Genomic DNA, 21,785 nt, shown 5'->3' with positions numbered 1-21,785 from the left:
TTATTACTGTCAGAAAGGTTTAATATATACCTTGGTGATAAAAGAACACTTAACTTTTGTTGATTGCTTTCTTTTCCTCTGCTCCCTCCCCCTCCTCCACTTCTGCCAATAGCAAAACTCACAAAGGTTTGGTCATGTAGGGATCTCATGGCACCAAAGGATATAAGAAAAATGAAATGGAGTCTTTAAAGATCATCTGAAGCCAAGTAATAGAAGGGAGGCATTGAGAACAGAGAGCAGATGTCTTCCCTCAAAGAGTCAGTAGATAAGCTCTGAGCCAGCCTGGTCCAAGCATAATGGAGGGAGCTTTGAACTTTTCTGTATTCCCAGTTTAGCTTAACGTATTGGCTTTTTCCTCAACCTTTTGGTTGTCATATTGTTAGCCAGTGTTGAAGCTGAAAGGCAATATAAGTGGTTGTTTAATAATGTTACAGATTCAAAACATTGTAGTGAAAGAAGTTTTAAATACATTGAGAAATTCAGAGTTACAAAGAGGTTTCAAAATAACGGATAGATTATAACTAACGTGAACATGCAGTGAGAAATGTGCTGAAAATAAAGGATATTTATTCAGTTCTCAGTTTCAGAATTCAGTTTCAGAATTCAGTTTTAAAATTTGGAGCTGCTGAACATACATGAGAAGAAAAATTTTGTTCTTGTTTGGTTATGGTAGGCAGCATTTTGTTTATGAAGTTAACCATAATGAACAAATCACTAACTATACTTTAGCAATAAAAAAACCTATTTCTATCTGTTCATTGAAGACAGCACAAACTTAATATGCCCTACCATCTGGTTATAGATTGAGCGATCATTAAGAATTTACTTCTAAGTACAATCTTTTCTAATTTAAATTAATTTTCTTTTTTGCCATTATAAATTGAGGTTCAAAAGACTGGTAAAGTGTAGGAATGGCTGTTTATAGCCCATTCACACAGAACATCTACCTCTGGAAAAATCAAGTTATTACAGCTGGAACATTAAATCTTCAGGCAACTAAGGGCAGAAATAGGGAAAAGAGAAGGCAGGAAGAGGTATTGTGCTACTACTAATTCTTGGACACATCAAATAAATTGTGGTCAGGGAACAGGAAGCCTTTTCTTCCTGCTTCTATTCTGTATCCCATAAATCTACACTTGGATTATTTCCTTTAGAATCCAAAATTGTACTTCAAACAGTATTTTTCAGAGTAAGCAAAAAGCAAATTCTTTTTTTCAATACCAATATACAAACCACAACTATAAAATCTAGGTCACATTTTGAGGTGATGTGCTAAATTCTAGTTGCTTTCAACTCTGAAGACAAAGTCATCTAGCACAAATGCCAATAAGGGTAACAAGCTTCCTATTTGCATCCCTTTTATCTTCTACAAAAAGGAATTTATTTCAATAAGCTCATTTTGTTTGTTAAAAGGAAACCTGTGTTTGGAATCCTAAAGCGTATTTTTCATGGTTGCTTAAGAAGTTTCTAGCACTGTTTTCAATCAACTGTAGACCTGTAGGGAAAGCATGTTTCACATAACCTAGCATATTAATTCATCACGGCCATTGTGTCTAAGTTCTGACAATGAATATTTGTTTTGTGGTCTACTGTGTGTTGTGGTACATAGTTAGAGTTTAGGAAACAGGATTTCAGATTTCTGTGCAATAAATAAGGGAGAAGCTATGACCTGTTCAAATGCATACGACAGTTTGGTGTGGTGGTTTGACCTTCACTGGATGCCAGGTGTCCACTAAGCGGTTCTATCACTCCCCTCCTTGGGAAGACAGGGAGGAGAGAAAAATAGAAAAGATGGGAAAAACAACCCCAAACTCACAGGTCAAAATAAATGCAGTTCAATACAGCAAAAGGCCATGTCTGGAAGCAAAGCAAAAGACTATTCTCTAATTCCTGTCAGCGGGGCTGCAGTATGCACAGCAGTTGCTGCAGAAGACAAACACTGTTTTAAAAAAATCACCCCCCTCCCAAGTTCCTCCTCTTATCTCTCTGCTGCTTATTGCTGAGCAGACCTCATATGGTATAGAATATCCCAGTGGTCAGTTTGAGTCAGCTGTCATAATGTGTGTCCCCTCACAGGATTTTGCCCACACTCAGCCCACTGCTGAGAGGAGGAGACGTTGGGGAGGCAGCCTTGATGTGTGCCAGCGCTGCTCAGTAACAGCCAAAACACAGGGGTGTTATCAACACCTTTCTTGCTGCTGATACACAGCACTCTGCTATGGGGAAAGTTAGCTTCATCTCAGACTGATAATTTGGAAATCACTTCATCTCTTGGTGCAATCTCACTGTGTTGATCTACGTCTTAAAATACTATATTCAAGTGATCTGTTACATTGTGGGCTCTACTTAGTTGAGGAAGGAAGGTACCAAAAGTCTTTAAACAGAGTTCTATGCATGGTACTAAGCCTCCTCCATCTTCACGTGCTGGCAGGAAAAAAGAACCACAGACCTGCAAAGATATCCACTATGAGGAGACTGGTGCAAACCTACAGTTGTTGCTAAAGTCAGGAAAGAGTTGATATCAGATCAGAAGAGGAAGCACGATGAAAAGAGTACAAACCTTAAACTGTCTGACATTTCCTTGGGCCACGAGTTGGTGTTCATTTTCAGGTGTGATGCAGTAAGCTAGTCTCTAAACCAGATGGGAAGAAGAGGAAAAAGTCAGCTATATGAAGCGGGATTATGTCTGTAATCCCCAATCTGTAGTGGGGAAGTAGCATGAACTTTATTTTAAAAGGTAACTTACATTTTTAATATCACTGCATCATGTGCTTTTAACTTAGCCATTGAGTGAATAAGCTTATAATAAGACCCTTGGTATTAGCCTTTGATATAAGAAGCAACAGTAGAAAGTATATGCAAATAGTAAGTCCAAATATTTATCAAGTTCATATGGAAAAGAACATCAGGAATAAGTTGGTATCACAGACCTTACATCATCACAGTTTTCTGTAGTGCTGTAATGAGGTTGACTAGTCCCAGAGGGAGGGGAAAGAATAGCAATTTCCCAGCTTTCCGTCCTTGTCTACCCTGTGCTGTGTCATTTCAGGTCATGTGTTGGTTTTGGGTTACCATGAACTTTCAAGCAACGTAAGGAGTTCCCCTTAGACTAAAAGCGTACTTTCCCCCCCTTACCTTTAAAACCCATAATTTAGGAGATGTATTCTTAAAATTAAATGGGTGTAATATAGTAGTTTTTTGCTGTGTTTCTCATGGGTGCACTGAAGAGTTATTGTCTACAGAAGTCGTACAAGACAAGCCAGAACCTGCTAACACTACAAATTGAATAAGCAAATGTGGTTTTGGCTAAAGGCTCCTGTATCCCAATATCAGTAAAACTGTGCAAGCTGTCAAAAGCCTGTTGGGCCAGTAGAAATTATTCTTTGACACTTAAGTGCCACTAGAAAATGGGCTTATAAGTCCCCAGGAATGGAAAAACTAAAGGAGTTTATAGAATTTCTGGAAATGAGAGGTAGAAATTGCATACAACGTTGAGATGTCAGGGCTGATGAAAACAGGGAAGGTGAAGGGGCGGTCTCACTTTGCGGTGCCTTTATAAGGTTAGCATTGAGGCAATTGTAATAGTTTAGAAATATGGCATTTATCCCTTTCAGCCTGCCGGTTTGATGTAAGGGGGTGTACTCTCTCTAGGTAAATTTTCTGGTGGTGCAGAAACTTGCCATAGAGTGTCAGCATGTTGTTATACCATTGTGTAACTCCAGCTGTAGAAAAGGAGAGCAATAGGATTAGGTGTAAACCAGAAAGTCTAGGTTAGGTTATAAAATTACAAAATTTGGTAGGAGAAAAATTGGTACTGTGTAGTGGTGGGGATCTTACTTTGGAGTGCCATTAGAGGTTTTAAGAGGTTTTAATAATTTCCTATGACAATAGTGGTAAAATTAATATCATCAGTGAACCGTAATCCTATGCCAGTTTGAATTGATAAATAAATGTAAGGTGGTGTGAACTATAAGGAAATATGGATGGATTTTTTTTCCCCACAGAAATCAGTTCTTTTAAGTAGAATTAATGTTGCACATAAATATATAAAAGAATTTAAAAAAAATTATTAAGGTTGCAATGTTAAACTTCTTACTGTTAGACAAATCGTTAGAATAAGATGGTCACAAATTCTTTCTCCCTCAGTTTCTGCTTTATTCAGTGGACCCATCAAGCAACAATATGCATAATAGCATGAATTTGGTTTATGTAGTGCAAGGTGCTACTGTCTAGTACCTTGGTTCTTTTACTGAAGTAGTTAAAAAGCAACAGGCTAGATGAGACCATAAGCGATCTCTATGCAAAATTTTCTTGATTTCCAGATCTATTTCAGCACCTTGGTCTACCTTTAACATTAAGTTTGCTCAAGCATTTTGAAGACAATAGAAGAATCTGTGTTAATTCTGGCCTCAGCAGAATGTTGAAATAATCCCAGGAAGTAGGGGATAAAGATACATATTTGACAGAGAAAATGAAATACTAAGTGGCTGCTATTAAAGACAGTACTGGGCTAAATGGACCTCTTGCTGTGACCCAGTAAGGCAGACAGTCCTTGCTGGATGCTCATTAAATGACCAGAGGTCATCCCTAATACGGGGTACTTTGCAGGCTCATCCCACCCTCCTGGCATGTGGATTAGACACTCTTATAAAATAAAGAGGTCTGAATTAACTTTGTATGTATAACAGTTTGCCACGCTATCTAGTATAGAGTGAATAAATCGTACCTTGGACTGAACTCTAGGTAGAACTGTTTGGAGACTATAACCCAGAACTGAATATGAAGATACCATAATTTATAAATTATTTCTTAATAAGGAACAAAATATCTCATCAATTAGATTGATTACATGCATCAATTCTTCAGAATTATTATGATTCTTTCTTGAAAGCTAATCTCTATCTAGAAATTTAAACAGTATGCAGTAATCCTGCCTCCTAACTCTAAACCATCTGTCAGTTGAATCCAAAAGGTCGCTCACAAATAATGAGTTTTGAGGAGTAAGAGAAACAAACTGCCACTTTTATATCCAACCAGTGAATTTCATAGTAACATAAAATGACATTTTATTAGCATTCCACTTACTTCTTTAAAGGTCCCACGCGCATTCATAAATTTATAGATAATATAGGCAGGCACAAGTATCATTGAAGATAATGCTATTCCCCAGCCAATGCGATTTGCCCAGAGAGGGAAGGTGTAGTCATCGTAGGTCAAAGGTTTAAAATTTATTATGCTGACTATCACAACAAACTAGGGAAGAAAGAATAAAATGAAACACACTTTTGAGATTAAGAAATTTAGTGGGAAACCAATTTCATGTGTTTAGTAGACAGTTACGCTAAGGTATATTTCAACTGAGCTTTAACATTTTTTCCATCCTATTTATTTTGTGCCTCTTACTGCTTAAACTGTTGAGGTTCTTGATGCATTTACTAGTATTAACAATTCATTTTAACTATCATTTTAATCCAGACACAGATTATTTGATATTTTAGTGGGAATATCAGGTGGCTGTCTGCTACTGCCTCATTTAAACTAGTATTACTGATGTAAGAAAGACATTCTGTAGTCAAGAAACACCTCTGTAGGATCTATTAGTTTCCCCTTCTTTGTTTCCCAGAGGTGTTAGGCTTCATTTAGAAGTTTTGTGCCCATTTTTCAGTGAGAGACATGATGCAAACTCCAACATGATACATTTACTGAGGAAAGGTCACGGAGCCTTAAGGCCTGGAAAACAAACGGGAGGTTTTGGGGCTTTGGATTTTGGTGGTGTTTGGGTTTTTTTTTTCCTGCTGGTGTTACCTCATCCTGTACTAGATGCAGGAATGAAAGAGTGGGGTACCCTCCTAGTTCCCTCCTAGGAAATCCATATGGGTTGCATAATATACAGACTTCCTTGATTTGGTTCTCTGGACCTATACATTCTGCTCTGTATAGTAATTTCAAATGAGTGTATTTTGAGCCTATGGTTTCAAAGGCTGCACAAGGATGGTGATGTTGTGGGTTAAAGGAGTCTGACAGTGTGAAACCCAGTTAGAAAAATCTTAATTCCATTTTGAGATTTTTCTTGGGATGATGTACATAGCTGCAGAAAGCATGGAGGAAAAGCTTCATGGAGATATTTTCTAATACCATATACCTGACCAGCCCCAACTTACCTTTATCTGAGAGAAGTGTATTTATCCTTAGCAACTACTGTAATACACTACCAGTCCCAGGACGCACTTTGTGCTAAGCACACAATATTAAGGCAAGAATTATACCAAATTCTGACAATTTTATAGCCTTTTCCAAATTATCCTAAGCTCTCTCTCTATAGTTATCAGTGAAACTATATCTTATACTTTTAATTTACATTTACTATGTTTATGGTCTCAGTCTCTTCTGCACACAGTTTGTGTGCTTCATACAGGTAGTATAAAATGTTTCTTTGATCAATTGACATTTCTAGAATTTACAGTTTTAAATTGTGTGCTAAATGTGGACCACCCTTTTTCATGCTAATTACTATCTTTGTAGTTTTCACTTATAAATTGCTAAGTTCATTGCTAACCCATTTTGGCAAATTTAACATAATTTTCTTTATTTTCCAAATGTATCGAATAATGAACTCAAAAGATGGCTGTAAGAAGGTAAATCATATTTACTTTTCCCTTATAAGTCAGTAGCGTTGTCTTTTTGAAAATTAAGAAAACATAAAGCTATAAGAAAAACTGCAGTGTCCCCTTAGTCAGTGTGATGTCATTCCCATGGGATTTAAAACATGTTGGTACCCAGTAATTAAGGTGGTATGTCCCAAATTCAGCACTTCCAGCTGGGAAAAAAAAAAGTGTATTGAGGTTCCAGTTAAAAGGTATTGGGGCTACTTGACCAAATAATGCCTGAAGGTTAGACTGTGAATTACTTCAGCTTTCACTGGGTAGAACTTCACTCTTTGTAAAAATTATATTATCAACAGTCTCCTAGTGTGCAAAACCAAAGGCTGCTTGATACAGCAATTTTCTGTTCTACTTGAGTAGTCAGCCTGTTTGAAGTGCTGCAGTATATAGTTCCACACAAGGTTCTCTACAGATCAGTGTTTAATAAGATAATTAATACACGCTCCGTAGGTGCTTAGTAACAAACAGGAGCCAGAAGCTTTTTTATAAAAGAAAAAGGTAGACATGAAGGCTGTCATAAAAGCCTACCCAGTGTATCTTTAGAATACTGGTACTGCTTTAAGAACACATGACTTTAATGCACTTGATAGTCTCCTAAAATCATAGCAAGTCAAATTTCCATATTATTCATCCTAACCTTTTGATTTACAAATATGCATAGGAAAAGATCTCAGTATAAAACTGTAGTTCAGTTCTGAATCTAACCTTTACACAAAGCAACCAAATTCACACTCTGGGATGTTCCCCCCCCGCCCTCCCCCAAATGTAATAAAGCACTTGTTTTCACATCAAGCAGCCTACAAGGTATATCTAATACATCTCTTCAGTGTTTCACATAGGTAATTACCGAGTGTAGTTGCATATTATTCTAAGGTGTCATCCCACAATTCAGTGATCTTGGAATGCTCCATTGAAAAAAATAAATTCTTGATAACACATTTTCTTACCCCTGGTTAGATTTTTCCAACTGAATGATTTATATTTAGTCCATCTGGATGCTGCAAGGACAGGGAGAACACTGGCTAGGTGTTCAGTGTTCCCTACGAAGAGCTTCTCTCTTTAAATCCGGATAAAGTGAAGGAATAGAAGATGGCTACAGCCACAAAAAGCTTCTCTTTCACACTTTCATGACTGAAACATGTTATATAAAATTTAGCCAGTGCGAAGTATTAAATCAGACTGTTTTCTATTCATCCTGACATCATCAGGCATAACAATGAATATTGTGCTCTTGGAACCTCTTGTATATTCTAGGAAGCAACATACTATCGTTCTTTCCACAATGAAGTAATTATTAACACTTACCAATAAAAAAGCAGGGCTAACAAATTTCCAGCACAGTCTCCAGTAGAGGCCTGGCTTGAAGCCCATCATTTGCTGGATATCTTCACTGAATCTGTCCACACCTAGAAGGGATGTGAACATCAGATGGGTGTAAATCTAAACTGATGAGGTGCTGGCATACCCAAAACCATCTGCTTTTTCAGAAAGGAGATAGTAATGAGTTCCAAATCATAAGACATATAACAGTAATGGTCTCTTTTCAATGACTAGATAGATGTCTGACATAACTGTACCTAAGAGTTAAATGCTTGTGAGCTTGTATGGTCTGTTGCCAGTAGCATTACCACTGAAAAGCAGCATTTCAGAAATATCTAGAATTTCAGATGTGAATGGGGCACACATTTTTTTAAATAGTTTTGGTCAGTTGTAACTCTAATATTATTACAAGTACACTGAAGGAGAAACCAGACTCTTATTCACAAACTGCTTACTGATAATGAGGTATGTTTGTGTGCTTCTTAATTTATAAAAGGTTTATTTGTTTCACTTAATGATGTACTTCACTTACCTTTCATTATTTTACTAAATACCACAGGTGTTTATTATATTTGACAAACATAATTTCACCTGTTATCACTTTTATAAGTAACAGAGTAGATGCTTATTTTGCAGTGTAAGTACATACAAAACTACATACTAGAAATAGGTGGCCTGTGACATAATGTTCAGAGTGGAGAAGAGCTGCAAATACCTAGTTCTTAGTCTGTAAGGTGTGTATTGATACGTGTGTGTATTTATTATTTACGTCATTTGTAGTTTACTAGCTACAAAACCAGAGTAAACAGTTGCAGTAGAAATCTCTTCCCACAGCCAATGCAGAAAGGAAGATTCTCTGACCTTGTTGATTCCTGTTCAGAAACACTGTCTAGCCAATGACTTCAAAATCAAGGTAGGTCATGCTGCGCAGGCCAAGGTGAAACAAAAAAGACCAACTTATGTCCTGGGTTCCTCAGGACAGAAAAAATTCTGTAACAGCCAATAAGGATTAAATGGCATTTCAGTCAGTGCCTTTTAATTCCTCGTGGATTTTACACAATTGAACTATTGGTATGAATGCTGTGTCTGAACCCCTTAGGAAGCACTGCAAAAAGCATAATGTGCTTTCTGTGAGTGGCACTAGTCTGATCTAGCTAAATATTTCAAGTAGACTACGATGGTATCAAGCTGTGTGTCTGAGAAATGTTTTGGGTTGTTTTGGGTTTTTTTTACTCTACTAATATTAATAAATTTTAACTTATGTACTTTGGACTTTCTGGAAATACCCTGGTCTTCAGTGGGACATTTTCCTTCTTCTATATTTATTGGAACGCTTTTTTGCATTAAGTAATTCATGAACATTTATGATGCAAAGCAAGCATGCATTTTATAATGACTGTAAAATGTCCATTTAAATGGTAGCTTCTTCACAGATTTATAATTTATTCTATTCTGATTGGATTTATCAGTATAAAGTATCTTACAAAAATTTACTCTAAGTCCATGGTATTTTCCACACTGCATTTTAGAACAGGATGATTCTCACTGGTATAAAAATGGGGAGAACTGTCCTTCTTGGTTTTCTTTAAGAAGGAAACAGTCTCTGACTTTACACCTTAGAGACATTGGATTGCAGAGTAGTTCTCTCTAGTGTGGTCTGTCATGCCAAGCTACAAGTTTGTAATTTATTATACTTGATGTCTTCAGGAAGGTTACTTTTAATCCTGAGCCCTGTTAGGTAAACAGTAGGAATGCAGCTTTTTGCCATGAATATTTGTTAGATAGGATGTATAGTTTACCATAATAATTGTTTCTTTTCACATGGAGCATTTCAGTAGGATTTACTTAACATAAATAATTAGAAGTGCTTGAGTTAGTCCTTTACATGCAGCCAAGATGCAACGTATTTACAAGGTCTGGACATTTGAGTGTAAACTTCTCTTTGATTTCCACCCCTCACAATATTATGTACCGGTGAAGCGATACTTCGCCAAAAGGATCTGCAAATGCTCTTTAAATTTAATCTAATTCTATTTGCAGTGTCTTCTGTGAACTTTAAAGTGACTGAATTTCAACTGTTATGAATACTGAGTGAAATTTATCATTGTGCAGAAGGTCAAAGGCAAGGACTAGATGTCTCAAAATTTTATTCATAGGTTTTCAGAGATATACCCAGAGCTCAAATAACGCTTTGTGTTTAATTTCTGCTGAAAATGGGGGACAAGTATGCCATGCTCTCAGGCTGCTTTTTGACCATCATGCTTTTTGAAATAACCGTTCTAAGAATCAACCGGTAAAGTAGAACATAGCTATAGCTACAGAAGGTGCCTGTAGGGCTTGGGGTTTCTTTTGTTTTGTTTTTCCAGTTCTTGAAAGCATTTACCTGGTTTTGTGATTCTGTAGAATAAATCCAAACAGTGGGTGACTTGTCTACTTATAGGAAGGAAATGATGTACCGCAAACAAAACTCATTGATCTATTCTATATTTTGACCTTTGGGAATTACAGTAAGTCACAGAACCACCAAATTATTCCTGTTGGAGGAGCTCATGGGAGGTCTCTAGTTCAGCTTCTTGATCAAATCAAGGTTAACATAATTCAGAACAGCTTTCCTATGGCTTTGTCCATTTGGGTGTTGCAAACCTCCATTAACAGACTCAGCAATCACTCTGGGCAAACTGTTCCAATATTTTGTTATACAGGAAAATTATTTTCCTCTTTTCAATTTACTCATGGTCCCCTGTCCTATTGAGTACCTCAGTGAAAAGCTTGACTCTTGATAATTTCCTTGTAGGTTTTGGAAGGCCACTAAAAGGTCCTGCTTGTGCCTTCTTCAGGCTTAATAAACTCAGTTTCCTCAGACTTTCTTCACAGGCTGTGTACTCTACCTTCTGAACATCTTAGTGGACCACCACCATTGGACTCTCTCCAGTTCACCACCACCAACTTTTACTGCAGGTTAAAAAGAGGACACAATATTCCAAGTACATTCTTAACAAGTAAGAAAAAATAGCTTCCTTAATGTGGTGTTTATACTTTTGGTACAGCTCAGTGTGCTGTTGGCCTTCATACACTGGCAGGTCACTCTGCTGACTCATTTAGCCTGGTGCCTACATCCTCAAGCAGCTCATTTTTAAGTGCGTGAAGCAGATCCAGAAGAGTGCCGTGTCTGGTTTGCCCACCTAGCATCTATGCTAAGAACTTCTGATACCTTCATCTCTAAGAACCAGGGTCTGATTTGGACGCTTATATAAGTTGCCCAAAGGCGGCTTCTTTCACTTCCTCATCCTGATCAGGTGCTCTGTAACTATAATCTCCAGCCCTTGCTGGCCTTTGTCCTGACCTGTTACAAGCACTCAGCTATCCTGTCATCCTTTTGAAACGTTTGAGTTGCTCTTCAGCATATAAAGACAATACCTGCCCCCTGCTTCTGTCCTAGTGAGCATGTTATCTATCAAATGAAGAACCCCAGTCATACAAGCGCTCATCCAGGAGAAGATGAGGAAAGGCATTGTGCTTTCATGTAGTTCAGTGATCACCAGTGTGAGAAATGGGAGAAAGAAGGGATAAAAAGAATATAGAAGCCATTGCGTAGTGTTTATATGGAAATCCTGCAGAGCACAGAACAGAACAAGATATCTGTTGATTAGCCATGTTGTGAAGTAACAACAACTGTCCCTTCTTGGTTCTGAGTCTCCTTTCTAACTCTGGAGCAATATTGATATTCGTTGTTGGTGGTAAGGGAGTAAGCCATACCAGTACCATGCCCAAAGAAAGGCAGCTGTTGCTAGTGTAAAAGCAAGCTGAACACCGGGAAGTATTTCCCCACCATGGCAGTGCAGTAAGCTCTCCAGGTTGGTCTGCCCTTTTTGTATTTCCATTCTGTGCAAGTGTGTGCATTCATACTGTCTCTCATGCCAAGCACACGTCCACACAAAAGTATCTGTGAGCAAAGATGAGTTCCAGTGGTCAGTTCTTGGTTAATTTCTTTCCTTTTTGCAATATTGACTTACCTTAGATTTCTTTTTCAACAAATGTGCCTTTTCATCTGAAATTTTAGTCTAAAGGACCTTTTTTGGAAAGTATTTAAGTAAATAAAAGCAGTGAGATTACAGGTGAGGATGGAGATCATTGCTAGCTCATACTGAGCTTATTGTAGTCATTTGGGAGATGTTTGTTTTGAGGAGAGATTTTCCTGCAAGAGAAACTGAAGAGCAGTTTGTATCTGTGGGGGATTCTGGCCTTTCTTAGAATATTCGTCAGGGCTGCACAAGAAGAAAACTGCTAACAAGCTAGGAGTAATAACTAAAATACAGCTGCATAATAAACCAAACTAGCTCTCCCTTCTCTTATACATACAGGTTGCCTTTGTAAGAAGCAAGTGGTATAATTTGAAGTAAATTTCCACCTTCTTGGTCTGTGCCAAAATGTCGATGCTTGCCTTCAGGCTTGCTTAATATTCAGCTGGGTCATTAAGGCAACTGGGGTCTATCAGAAAAAGAGGTAGACAAGACCATGTCAGATTCAATCAGGTTAAATAGCACCTGGGGCTGTAATAAGTTCTTTCTAAAGCAACAGGTCATGCTGTGTCAGTAAAAACATCTGTCAGCTGCTTAAGACAAATGATTCCTGGTTACTGGGAGACAGGAGGGAGAAAGGAAAAGGGTGGTGAAGGACAGAAGATGCAACAAATAAACTAAATTTGACTGCCTGTGGCTTAGTTTGTGTACCACATACAAAGTCTAGCTATTGTAAAGTGCAGTAAATACTATTTTAATAGCAGTAGATAATAACTTGCCCTTACTAATGGCAGAATATTTTTATGCCTCTGTTTCCAAGCGAAATTATGATTGCTGTTCTGCATTCAGCTCTTTTATGGGGACTGAAGGCAGTTGTCTGTGAAATCTAAGTGCCTCTACTATTTTGAGAGAGAATATATGAACTGCTACCACCATGCTGATGCTGAGTGACAGAATTAGTACATTAAAGCTAAAAAATATTTTAGCAGGTTGAAAAGCTTTATACATGAGTGCCATTCTTCCCCCTCATTCACTAAGCAGCAGTTTTTAACTGCAAGTGAGAGTTTGACTAGGAGAATATGATGGCACAGCATGGATAGATAAACAAGTAACTGAGGGAGGTAAATGGCAGTTAAGAACCTTCTGAATCATACAATAACTATAAACCATATGTCTGCATAGAAACAAACATGACTTTTAAGAGAAGAACAATCCTATTGGTAATTGGGGTAGCCAGTTCAATACAGACTTCAGTGAGAGGATTATCTGGAGGCTGCTATGACACTGAAACCTGTTAATGAAAAGAGTTCTGACCAACCAGAAAGTATGACATGAGATTTAAGAGGAGATGAGGAAGAAGAACAAGAACTCAAGAAACTTGATTAATCTAGCAGCAAGGAATTTCAGATATAGTTGATAGTTTGGACAGTTGCAGTGAGATGACTTGTATAAGCCCCAAGATACAGACTCCTATTGCTTTACCTGGAGAAAATGAGATTCTCTTTTTTTGGTCCTTGTAATTTTACTAACCCTGCCTGTGACAAGATAAAGAACTGATAGCATTCTCCCCAAGAGAAAGGAAAAATTGCTTCCCTTGTTTCTTTAGCAGGAAATGCCAAATTCAGATTAAATTATGACTTGGTTTTTTTCTGCTTGATTTAGTGACTTCACGGCACTTGATGCTGCCTTTGGAAGAGCAGAAATTATTTTCCAGTGAATAAACCTGAGGCTATTGATTGCCCAACCTTCCTATATGATAGGGGAAATTCTGAATTCTGGGTCAGTTCTAGAACATAAAAAGTACTCCTCTAGGTAGGAGGCACAGGGGAAAAGGGAAATGTTTGAAACACTGACTTCAGTTATTTAGAAACACTTCATCTATTAAATGCTGAATTAGTGATGGGGGAAACCCACAGGCCAGATACTTCTAACTTTATAACTGGAGGTTTACAAGGAGGCTTATTTATACTTAAATATTTCTACTGCAAACAATATTCAGCTTAATCTTCTTGTTTCACTTTTTTTAGAGGTGTGTAGTCAACTTTGTCACACATAGAATTGGGTTGGTTTTCCCCTGGTGAAATCAGACATGCAGGAAACCTCAAGACTGCAGAGTTCCTGGAGTCTCAGGACTGAGCTCAGTGTCCTGCTCTGTTGCCAAAGTCAGTATGTTGGGCTTTTCCCAGTTAGGGTTATCCAAGTGCATTTGGGTTGACAGCAGTGAATGTGGCTGCTTGCCATCATTGTGGTCATTTATACAGTGGGAAAGAAACAAATGTTTTTCTTCTTATGAAACTTGTGTATCAAGTGTCTTGCTTTTTATTTATGTTACTTTGGGGAGGAGAAAATATTAAAGATCAAATAAGGCCAAGGAAGTTATTAAATAAGCTGGGCACATCTTCTGAGACCTTACTTAAATTCTGAGCCATATTTTCTCAGGGTATTGTATCGCATCACTGGCACACAGTGATTCCAGCCTAGTGCCAGAGATCAACTGAATACTCTGAAAGCCTGCCATACTGAGGATAAAGCAATTGCAGCATCCTTTTGTGGCACAAATCAGTATGAAATGCTAGATATAATACTATTTCTGGTATCTAGGATGTTTGGTATTCAATGCCATGCTATGAAATAAGATAATTGCTAAGCATGAGTGGTTTAGAATTTAAATAGAATATTATCTCAAACAAAAGGGACTAATGTATGAATTACGGTAACTTTAAATACAAACTACCTTTATTTGTATTGCATGGGGACGGCTTGAGACTGGCCCTGGGAAAATTGTGGAAAAGGAAGGAGAGATGAGTCTGTCTTTAGGGTAATGTACTTGCTGTGAAACTCCGAGGTATAAACCTGCTACTGTGAGTCATCAGCTATATTAACAGCTGCGAGGTACTGGCAGAAGCAGCAACATTTCCATCCCACTGCCTTCTCCTTCACAAAGTGGTTTTCTTTGGCTTTGTGCAGGGTTACAGACCTTGGCCCAGTGAATGTCTGCATTCCTGTCGCTGTTCATAAATCTGATGAAAATCATTGTATGAAGCCTGGCTTGTCATGGTCTCATGTGTACAAGGCTGGTCTGTTTTCCCTTGAAACAATGTGTAAGCCTGTCATGAGCACTTGGAACTTCAGAAAAAATTTGCAGGTGTAAAATGAAGTGCTTACCATAAAACCAGGAAACTCCGATCGCCTCCATTAGCACAGCAAACAATATCGAAGTCCCAGCTGCAAACGTGTCCAGGAGTGTGAGCACATAAATTCCACCCTAGGATTGAGGAGTTAAAAGATGCAACCAAACAAAGTTACAAATAGAATAAACTCAGTAGTTTAACTGTTAAGACATCCGCTTTATTTGAAGTGTTATCTGGATGCAGGTATTTTAATGGGGATGTGGGTTCATATTTGCAAAAATAGTGGAACCAGATTTGCAAGTCCTTTTAAAGATGCATCCTTTCACTTATGTTCTCGACAAAATGGGGAAAAGAAGCCTTAGCATAATTAATGAGTGCTCTTGGCACTAAGTGTTTTCAGGGGAAGTTGAGGGTACTGGCTGCTGGGGAAAATGCTCAGTAGTTTGTAGGACAGGGGCTGTCTACAGCTGTTAGGGAAGATCCTCCTAAATTATTAGCAGGAATAGAGTGCTACAACAGCTCCCATTATCACTCAGTTTGGTCCTAAAGGAAATAACTCTGTAGCCCAGTGAATCTGCGGTCTTTGACTGATGTCTCTTTTTCCAAGAGTGCCTTTTCCCATGTTCCTGCAAAGGGAACAGTTCAGTATTAAGTCTCTGTTACCAGCCCAGCGTGGAAGTAGCTTTTCCCTATTTAGCTTCTTTGCTGTTGTGTTTGCAAGCCTCAGCTCAGTGGAGAGACCAAAGCAGATCATCTTGCTCTACAAAAGTGTGTTTTTGTTCTTCAGTGATTCATGGCTGAGAACCATAAATGCATTTACTAAAATCTTGTTACATTCATTTTAAAAAAAAATTATTAAAAAAAATTAGATGTGATTTGACTACTTTTTGCTTCATTTTACAGTATGGTATGAGTTTGTGTAAATTACTGCTCATTTTATTTAGTCTGAGCTAATGAGGAATGGAAGATCATTATATGTTTACTTGTTTCAAAATAAAGTGTGTCATGACTTTATTTAACACATGAACAACAGAAATCTTTGCAGTTACAGTAGATTGTAGTGAAAGTATATATATACATATTTACAACCAAACTTAATCTGATTATGCCTGTTCAGAAGAGGAGGAACAAAGGAATTATTTTCCATGATTTTACCAATGGTATAAACAACACTTGTACTATTTAGATCTCTAGGTTATTTGAATCTCTGCAGTTTTCTGAAACAGCTGTGCATATTTACAAAAATAGAGAGAACAGTACTTAGGCCTTGTCTAGGCTTTTAATTCTGTGGGGACTTGTCCGGAAACCAAATGAACTTTGGTTGTTGTGCTAAAAAGAAAATGTTGCTTATTGAATGACATTTGAGTTTGACCTCTTGTTTTTGCTCTACACCTGCTCTAAATGAATGCCTTTGCTATTGGAGTTAGTAAAGTGAATGACAAATAATGTTTTGTAAGAAACGTATTTTGAAAACACAACCTTAAAATTTCAGAAGACAAACTGAAGCATTAATTTAATGTGATAGTATCGCAGGGGGTTTTCTTTGTATTTTGCTCACATTAGAGATGTTGTTCTTCAGTTACATGAACCAATACATTGGGACACAGCTGGGCAGTTTTGCGCATTCCAGCTTCTGGGGTGAACTTCAGTCTAAACAGGTGCTGTTGTTGAAAAGCTAGAGCTAGGTTGTTATCTTGAACTGCTTTAGTGCACTTGGAGGTAGTGGAATTGCACCTATCAGTATCTGTTCAGGTTCTTAATTATTGAGTTTCTGCTCTTCAGGAAACTTTATTCCAGCTGAAATTATGTAGGTAACAATGAGGATAGTATGGTATTTAAATGATAGGTATTTTAAATGAAGTATCTATTTTTAGGAATGAAGTATTTTTCACTTTGAGGCAACTGGAGTACAAATATTGGGGTATTTTTTTAGTATAAAAAAGGGCTGCTATTTATAAACTTATGACATTTCAGTAATCTTAATAATGTATGTGGAAACCATTTCTTGGGAAGGAGAAAGGCTCAGCATATCTACTTTCATGGTGGTTACCTCAAATTTCAGTTGTTTTCTGACAGTTTAGTCATTTTTGCAACTGGAGCTTTTTGCTGCTTTTGTCAAAAAAACCCAAAAGTGACCAAACAAACAAACAAAAAAAATCCCAGAAAGCTCTCTCCAACCTGAGAGTCTCATCCTTTAATTAGCTGTCAAAAGTCTGGTAAGGCAAGTCATTCAGATGACAGGTTACTAGATGTTCAGGATATGTTATCTGTGTGTGTTTTATGATGTTAAAAGTGAAATATAAGATTTAGGTACATGAAATAACATTAGAAAACACATGGGGAGAGGAGATCATTACTCTAACTCCTTTCATGAGAAGTGACTGCTGCTTATTTGCCTGAAGAGGAGACCAGTCAGATAACCAAGGGTCTGGTTGCTTGAAATTCTTAACTCTTGACACAAGAATAAGCACTCAACACAGTTCCCTTCAGCATAATTTAAAAAAAAAAAAAATCAAACCAAAAGCAACAGAGCAGCATACAAACCCAAACTAAACCAACAGTAGCACAGACAGTTCTTTGGAACAAAAACTTGAAGGTTTGGTAGCTAGATAGTGATCTTGTGCAAAAAAGCAGAGAAGCTTCATGTAGATAAAACAAAAGTAATGTTCTTAACAGAAAGTTGTTTAAGAATTAAAAATTATAACAAAAATAGTCACCTGAGCCTATCTGTATTTTTAAGGTGGCTTGTTGATGGAAACTTTTGTTGTACTTACATTGGTGATGCAAAAAAGGGCAAGTAGGAAAGTGCCAAAAGAAACACCAAAGGTAAAGAGCTTCCTGTGCTGCTTCAGAATTTGGAAATCATCTGCCAAGCCAGTGATGACAGCCTCCATTCCGCCCATCTGAGGAAGGGAAGGAAAGACCTCAGGTTAAACACTACTGACTGTTGTAAATACGGATAGAAATAAGTGAAGGAGCTTGTACAATCACTTCCCAACCACTGTATGATTTCTGACGTTTCACTTGTAAATCACTGGTGTTCTGAGGTAGAACGTATTTTCTGCTGATAGAGAACTGAGTCGGGGAACTGGACATTAAGTGCCATGGTTGTTGGCTCAAAAGCCATATCCTTTGTGGACCTTTTCTGATTCACCATCATAGTAAGTAGACAGCAGTTTGGGAAGAAAACCTATTTGGGGGAAAAGCTTGCTAGTTTAAATAACCAAGCTCCTTAAGTGATTATTAATATAAAGATATCGCAAGCACCTAGAGGAAATGTACAGAATGAAGATTCAGTTTAGCCTTTGATTAACCAAATCCAGTTAGAAATATTTTCAGAACTGGAAGAACCTGCTGCATGGGACACTTGATGTAATTTTTTGTGTGTGTGACAGTGTGAAAGAATTTTACTTTGTTTTCTAGAAGTTAATGTTGAACTATATTGCCATTGCTTTGCAATACAGGAAAGTTACTTTCCAAGTTTTCATTGGAATTGCTGAGTTATGTAGGTGGTTTAGAGTTTTAAACTCTGTCCACCAATGAAAGATGCCTGCCCCTTTCCACCAAGCGTTTTCTGAAGCTGAAAGATCATGGCAATTCCTGTAGTGCTTGGTGCAATACAATAGTTGGTTAACAGGTGCTGACATTGCCTGTACTTTTCCTATAAGGATCTGATGAAACCAGTAGCTCTGTCTGAAATCACTTGCAGAGAATTCTTTCTCTAGAGTTGGAATTATTCCTGTCTAGAGCCAAATTTCTGGGGGCAATGAACCTTTTTTTTTTTTTTTAAAGGTAACTAATGTTCCAAAGGAAAATGTCCCAAAACCCATGTAGGTTTGTATTTCCTAAAGTTTGGGGCTGCATCAGCAAGTGCTGTAGAGTTAAGATGGGTTAATATTTGATATTCTCAGAAGTTGTTAATGTGTTGGCACTTAAACAGTCTTGGAGAAGCTAAAATGGAGAGAGTCATCTTGGGCTATTTTGGCTGGAGACTGCTGCTTAAAGTATCATGTTATATTCCCCTGTTAATTCCCCATGCCAAGCTTGATAGATACCTGCTTGAAAAAATGTTTGTAAACATGTATTCCATTTTCTGTCTTTTTCACTGTTTCTTAAACTTGCATGATCAGATTTCTCTTTGCTTAAACATTTTGACAGTTTAATTTTTATACAGACATCGGTATTTCTGTGCCAGTGCAGGCTAATGTGCATTGTTTTCATAATATAATTATTCCTCTTTAAGTCTGGGCTTGATTTATAGCTTTTAAAACTCATTTTCCCTTCAGGGGTTTGATCAGTCCAATGTGAGGAGACTGAGAATTGAGAAGACAACCATAAAAACCACTGCATGACCTGAGTTTCCTTAGGTAAATGATGAAAATTATGAACAAGCAAATCCTTCCCCTTTTAGAAAGAAAGGGATAAACTTGGCCATGGTTTATCAGATCATAGTGTTTTAACTAGCTGCACAAGAAAGAGCTTTCTCCACCTGTAGGAAAAGTGCCTTTTTCAGTCTAAAGCTCTGTGGTTTTGTCACTCAGATGTTTCTTTACATTGCCTTAAATTTATTGCTGCATTGCGAAGGTAATCAGATTGCATCTAAACATTTCTGAGCATGTATTTTTCTCCTTAATTCTGCCCTGTTCCTTCTGGTCATTCATGCCCTTTCAGTGTACTAAACCCCTTCTTTCATGTTTGCTTACCATTGAAAAACAGCCAAATTAAGATCCCAGATACAATCTTGCCTCAAACTTTTGAACAAGGGTCCAGATCTTAGTGTATGAAGACAAACTTCACTGAACCTGAGCTGGAACCCAAAAACCCAAACACTGGAAACATTAAGACTTGAATCTGGCAACACTTCCTGCTGCAACCGCATTTTTCTTAGTTTTGTTCTCCTGCATGTCAGTCCATTCTTTCCCTTTGTCCTTGAAAATGAGTTTTCTGAAGGTGTAAGCAATGAAAAGACTGGGGTTTGCTGTTTCCAGCAAAAAATACCTAGAACAGCTCTGTCAATTCAGAACTACTTTTATGCTTTAGAATAGCAAGAAAACACCTACCCCACTTACATGTGCTGAATGTTTATGCTTCACTATTCCTTTAAGACCCTGTTTATTTTTCCTAAAAATTAATCAACCTTTAAGTTAAGCTTAACAGGATGCCTTGACAGCAAGAACAAAGCAGGCCAAATGTTAGGGAACTTGCAATATTTTCTGAGCTGAAGATTCTGTGAGTCTGAATATAATGGTACCGTAAAAGTCGTCATGTTATGAAAAGACAGAATATGCTCATTAGACTAAACATTTTACAGGCAGATAGTAGTAAAATGAAACACCTATGGTAAAAATTCTGGTGTGATTTTAAAATTGTGACTAAATTTGCAGGAAATTCAGTATGGTTGCTTGCAGTCTACCTTCAGACATTGTCTTTCTTGAGATTACTGAATTTCAACACACGTAAAAACCTCTTCTGGAAACCATTCAGTGTCTTACTGTGGCTTTGTGTTCTGTAAGTAGTGTTTCAAAACCTTGTTGCAATTTTGTAGTAGTAATAGTTCATAGCAGTGATGCTGGGTGATAACTTTAAATAGCAATAATTGTTGATGAACAGCCACTCCAAGATAATAAAAAGCCAACAGCCAGTAATTACTTGTTGGCTTGTAAAATATTTGATATTTCCCTAAACCTCTCAAATGTGAGCCTTTAAATATACTGCCAGGTGTAATAATATCGGTATGTTGTATGTGACTTTGAAAACAGGGAATGTACCGAGTGTTTATTTGAAATATAATAAAACTCTTTTTCAAGCTTGATACCTCTTCAGTACCAGAATATAGCAGTAAAGGTTATATAGCAAGTTTGGAAGGAAAAAATACTCACAGAACTGTCAATGCCAAGAGTAAGGAGCATGATGAAGAATACCACAGCCCAAAACGTAGATCCTGAAAGAGTTGAAATTGCCTCTGGATAGAGGATGAAAACTAAACCAGCTCCTAAAATAAGGGGGGATGGGAGGGATAAAAAAATGACTAAACAATGTTTCTTAACCTCACAAAAGTGTTCATTTTAATAGGATAAATTCTGTCGAAAGTTGACTTCTATGGCAATCCACACCACACCCTGCATAGCAGTTAAAACAAAATTTGTACTACACCAAAAATATATCTAAAATACTTCAATAATGTACTGATGACAGTTTTGTACTAAATAAACCCATAACATCCGTTTCTAATAATCTTTGATGGGATTCACGACCTTGCTAGCTATTTTTCAGTTATGTAGTAGAGAAGGAATCCTGTGGATGTGGACTCCACTGTTAGACAGGAGAACTCTTGGATGTGATAAGAGACACAGGAACTGAAATCACGGGTGACCCATTACCAGTGAAAGGACTCTACAGCTATGCTTCCCATCGAACACAGTAACCTATGGTGCTGCACAGCAGTACTTTGTAAGATACAGTACAGTAGTAAATGTCTGTTTGTTGCACAGGCTGAACTTGGGGGATACTGGGGAACTTCAATTCAGTAGAGGTGGGATGAGTCAATGCTCTTTAGAGTTCACATATCAGCAAGGCATTTAGACACAGAGTGAATTTAATTGAGGTCACTTCAGTTAGAATTTCACACAGTTGTTTCAAATATAAATACATTT

At 37.5% G+C, this 21,785-nt stretch overlaps 1 protein-coding gene across 1 annotated transcript in view; it reads right to left on the bottom strand.

The window, feature by feature from the left end:
• Positions 1-371: 371 nt before the first annotated feature.
• The window catches only part of SLC6A2 (solute carrier family 6 member 2), a gene marked incomplete at both ends in the record, with an annotated part of 71,386 nt that continues 49,972 nt past the window's right edge, over positions 372-21,785 (bottom strand). Inside the window, 7 exons of the mRNA XM_084269936.1 lie at positions 372-395; positions 2,561-2,632; positions 5,086-5,253; positions 7,968-8,068; positions 15,167-15,266; positions 17,907-18,035; positions 21,012-21,124. Coding sequence (XP_084126062.1) covers positions 372-395; positions 2,561-2,632; positions 5,086-5,253; positions 7,968-8,068; positions 15,167-15,266; positions 17,907-18,035; positions 21,012-21,124 — 707 coding nt within the window. The remainder of the gene's footprint in view (positions 396-2,560; positions 2,633-5,085; positions 5,254-7,967; positions 8,069-15,166; positions 15,267-17,906; positions 18,036-21,011; positions 21,125-21,785) is intronic.

The sequence above is a fragment of the Gallinula chloropus genome, assembly GCF_964237585.1.
Source record: "Gallinula chloropus genome assembly, chromosome: 13".
Classification (NCBI taxonomy): domain Eukaryota; kingdom Metazoa; phylum Chordata; class Aves; order Gruiformes; family Rallidae; genus Gallinula; species Gallinula chloropus.
This window is presented reverse-complemented; position numbering and strand designations above follow the sequence as displayed.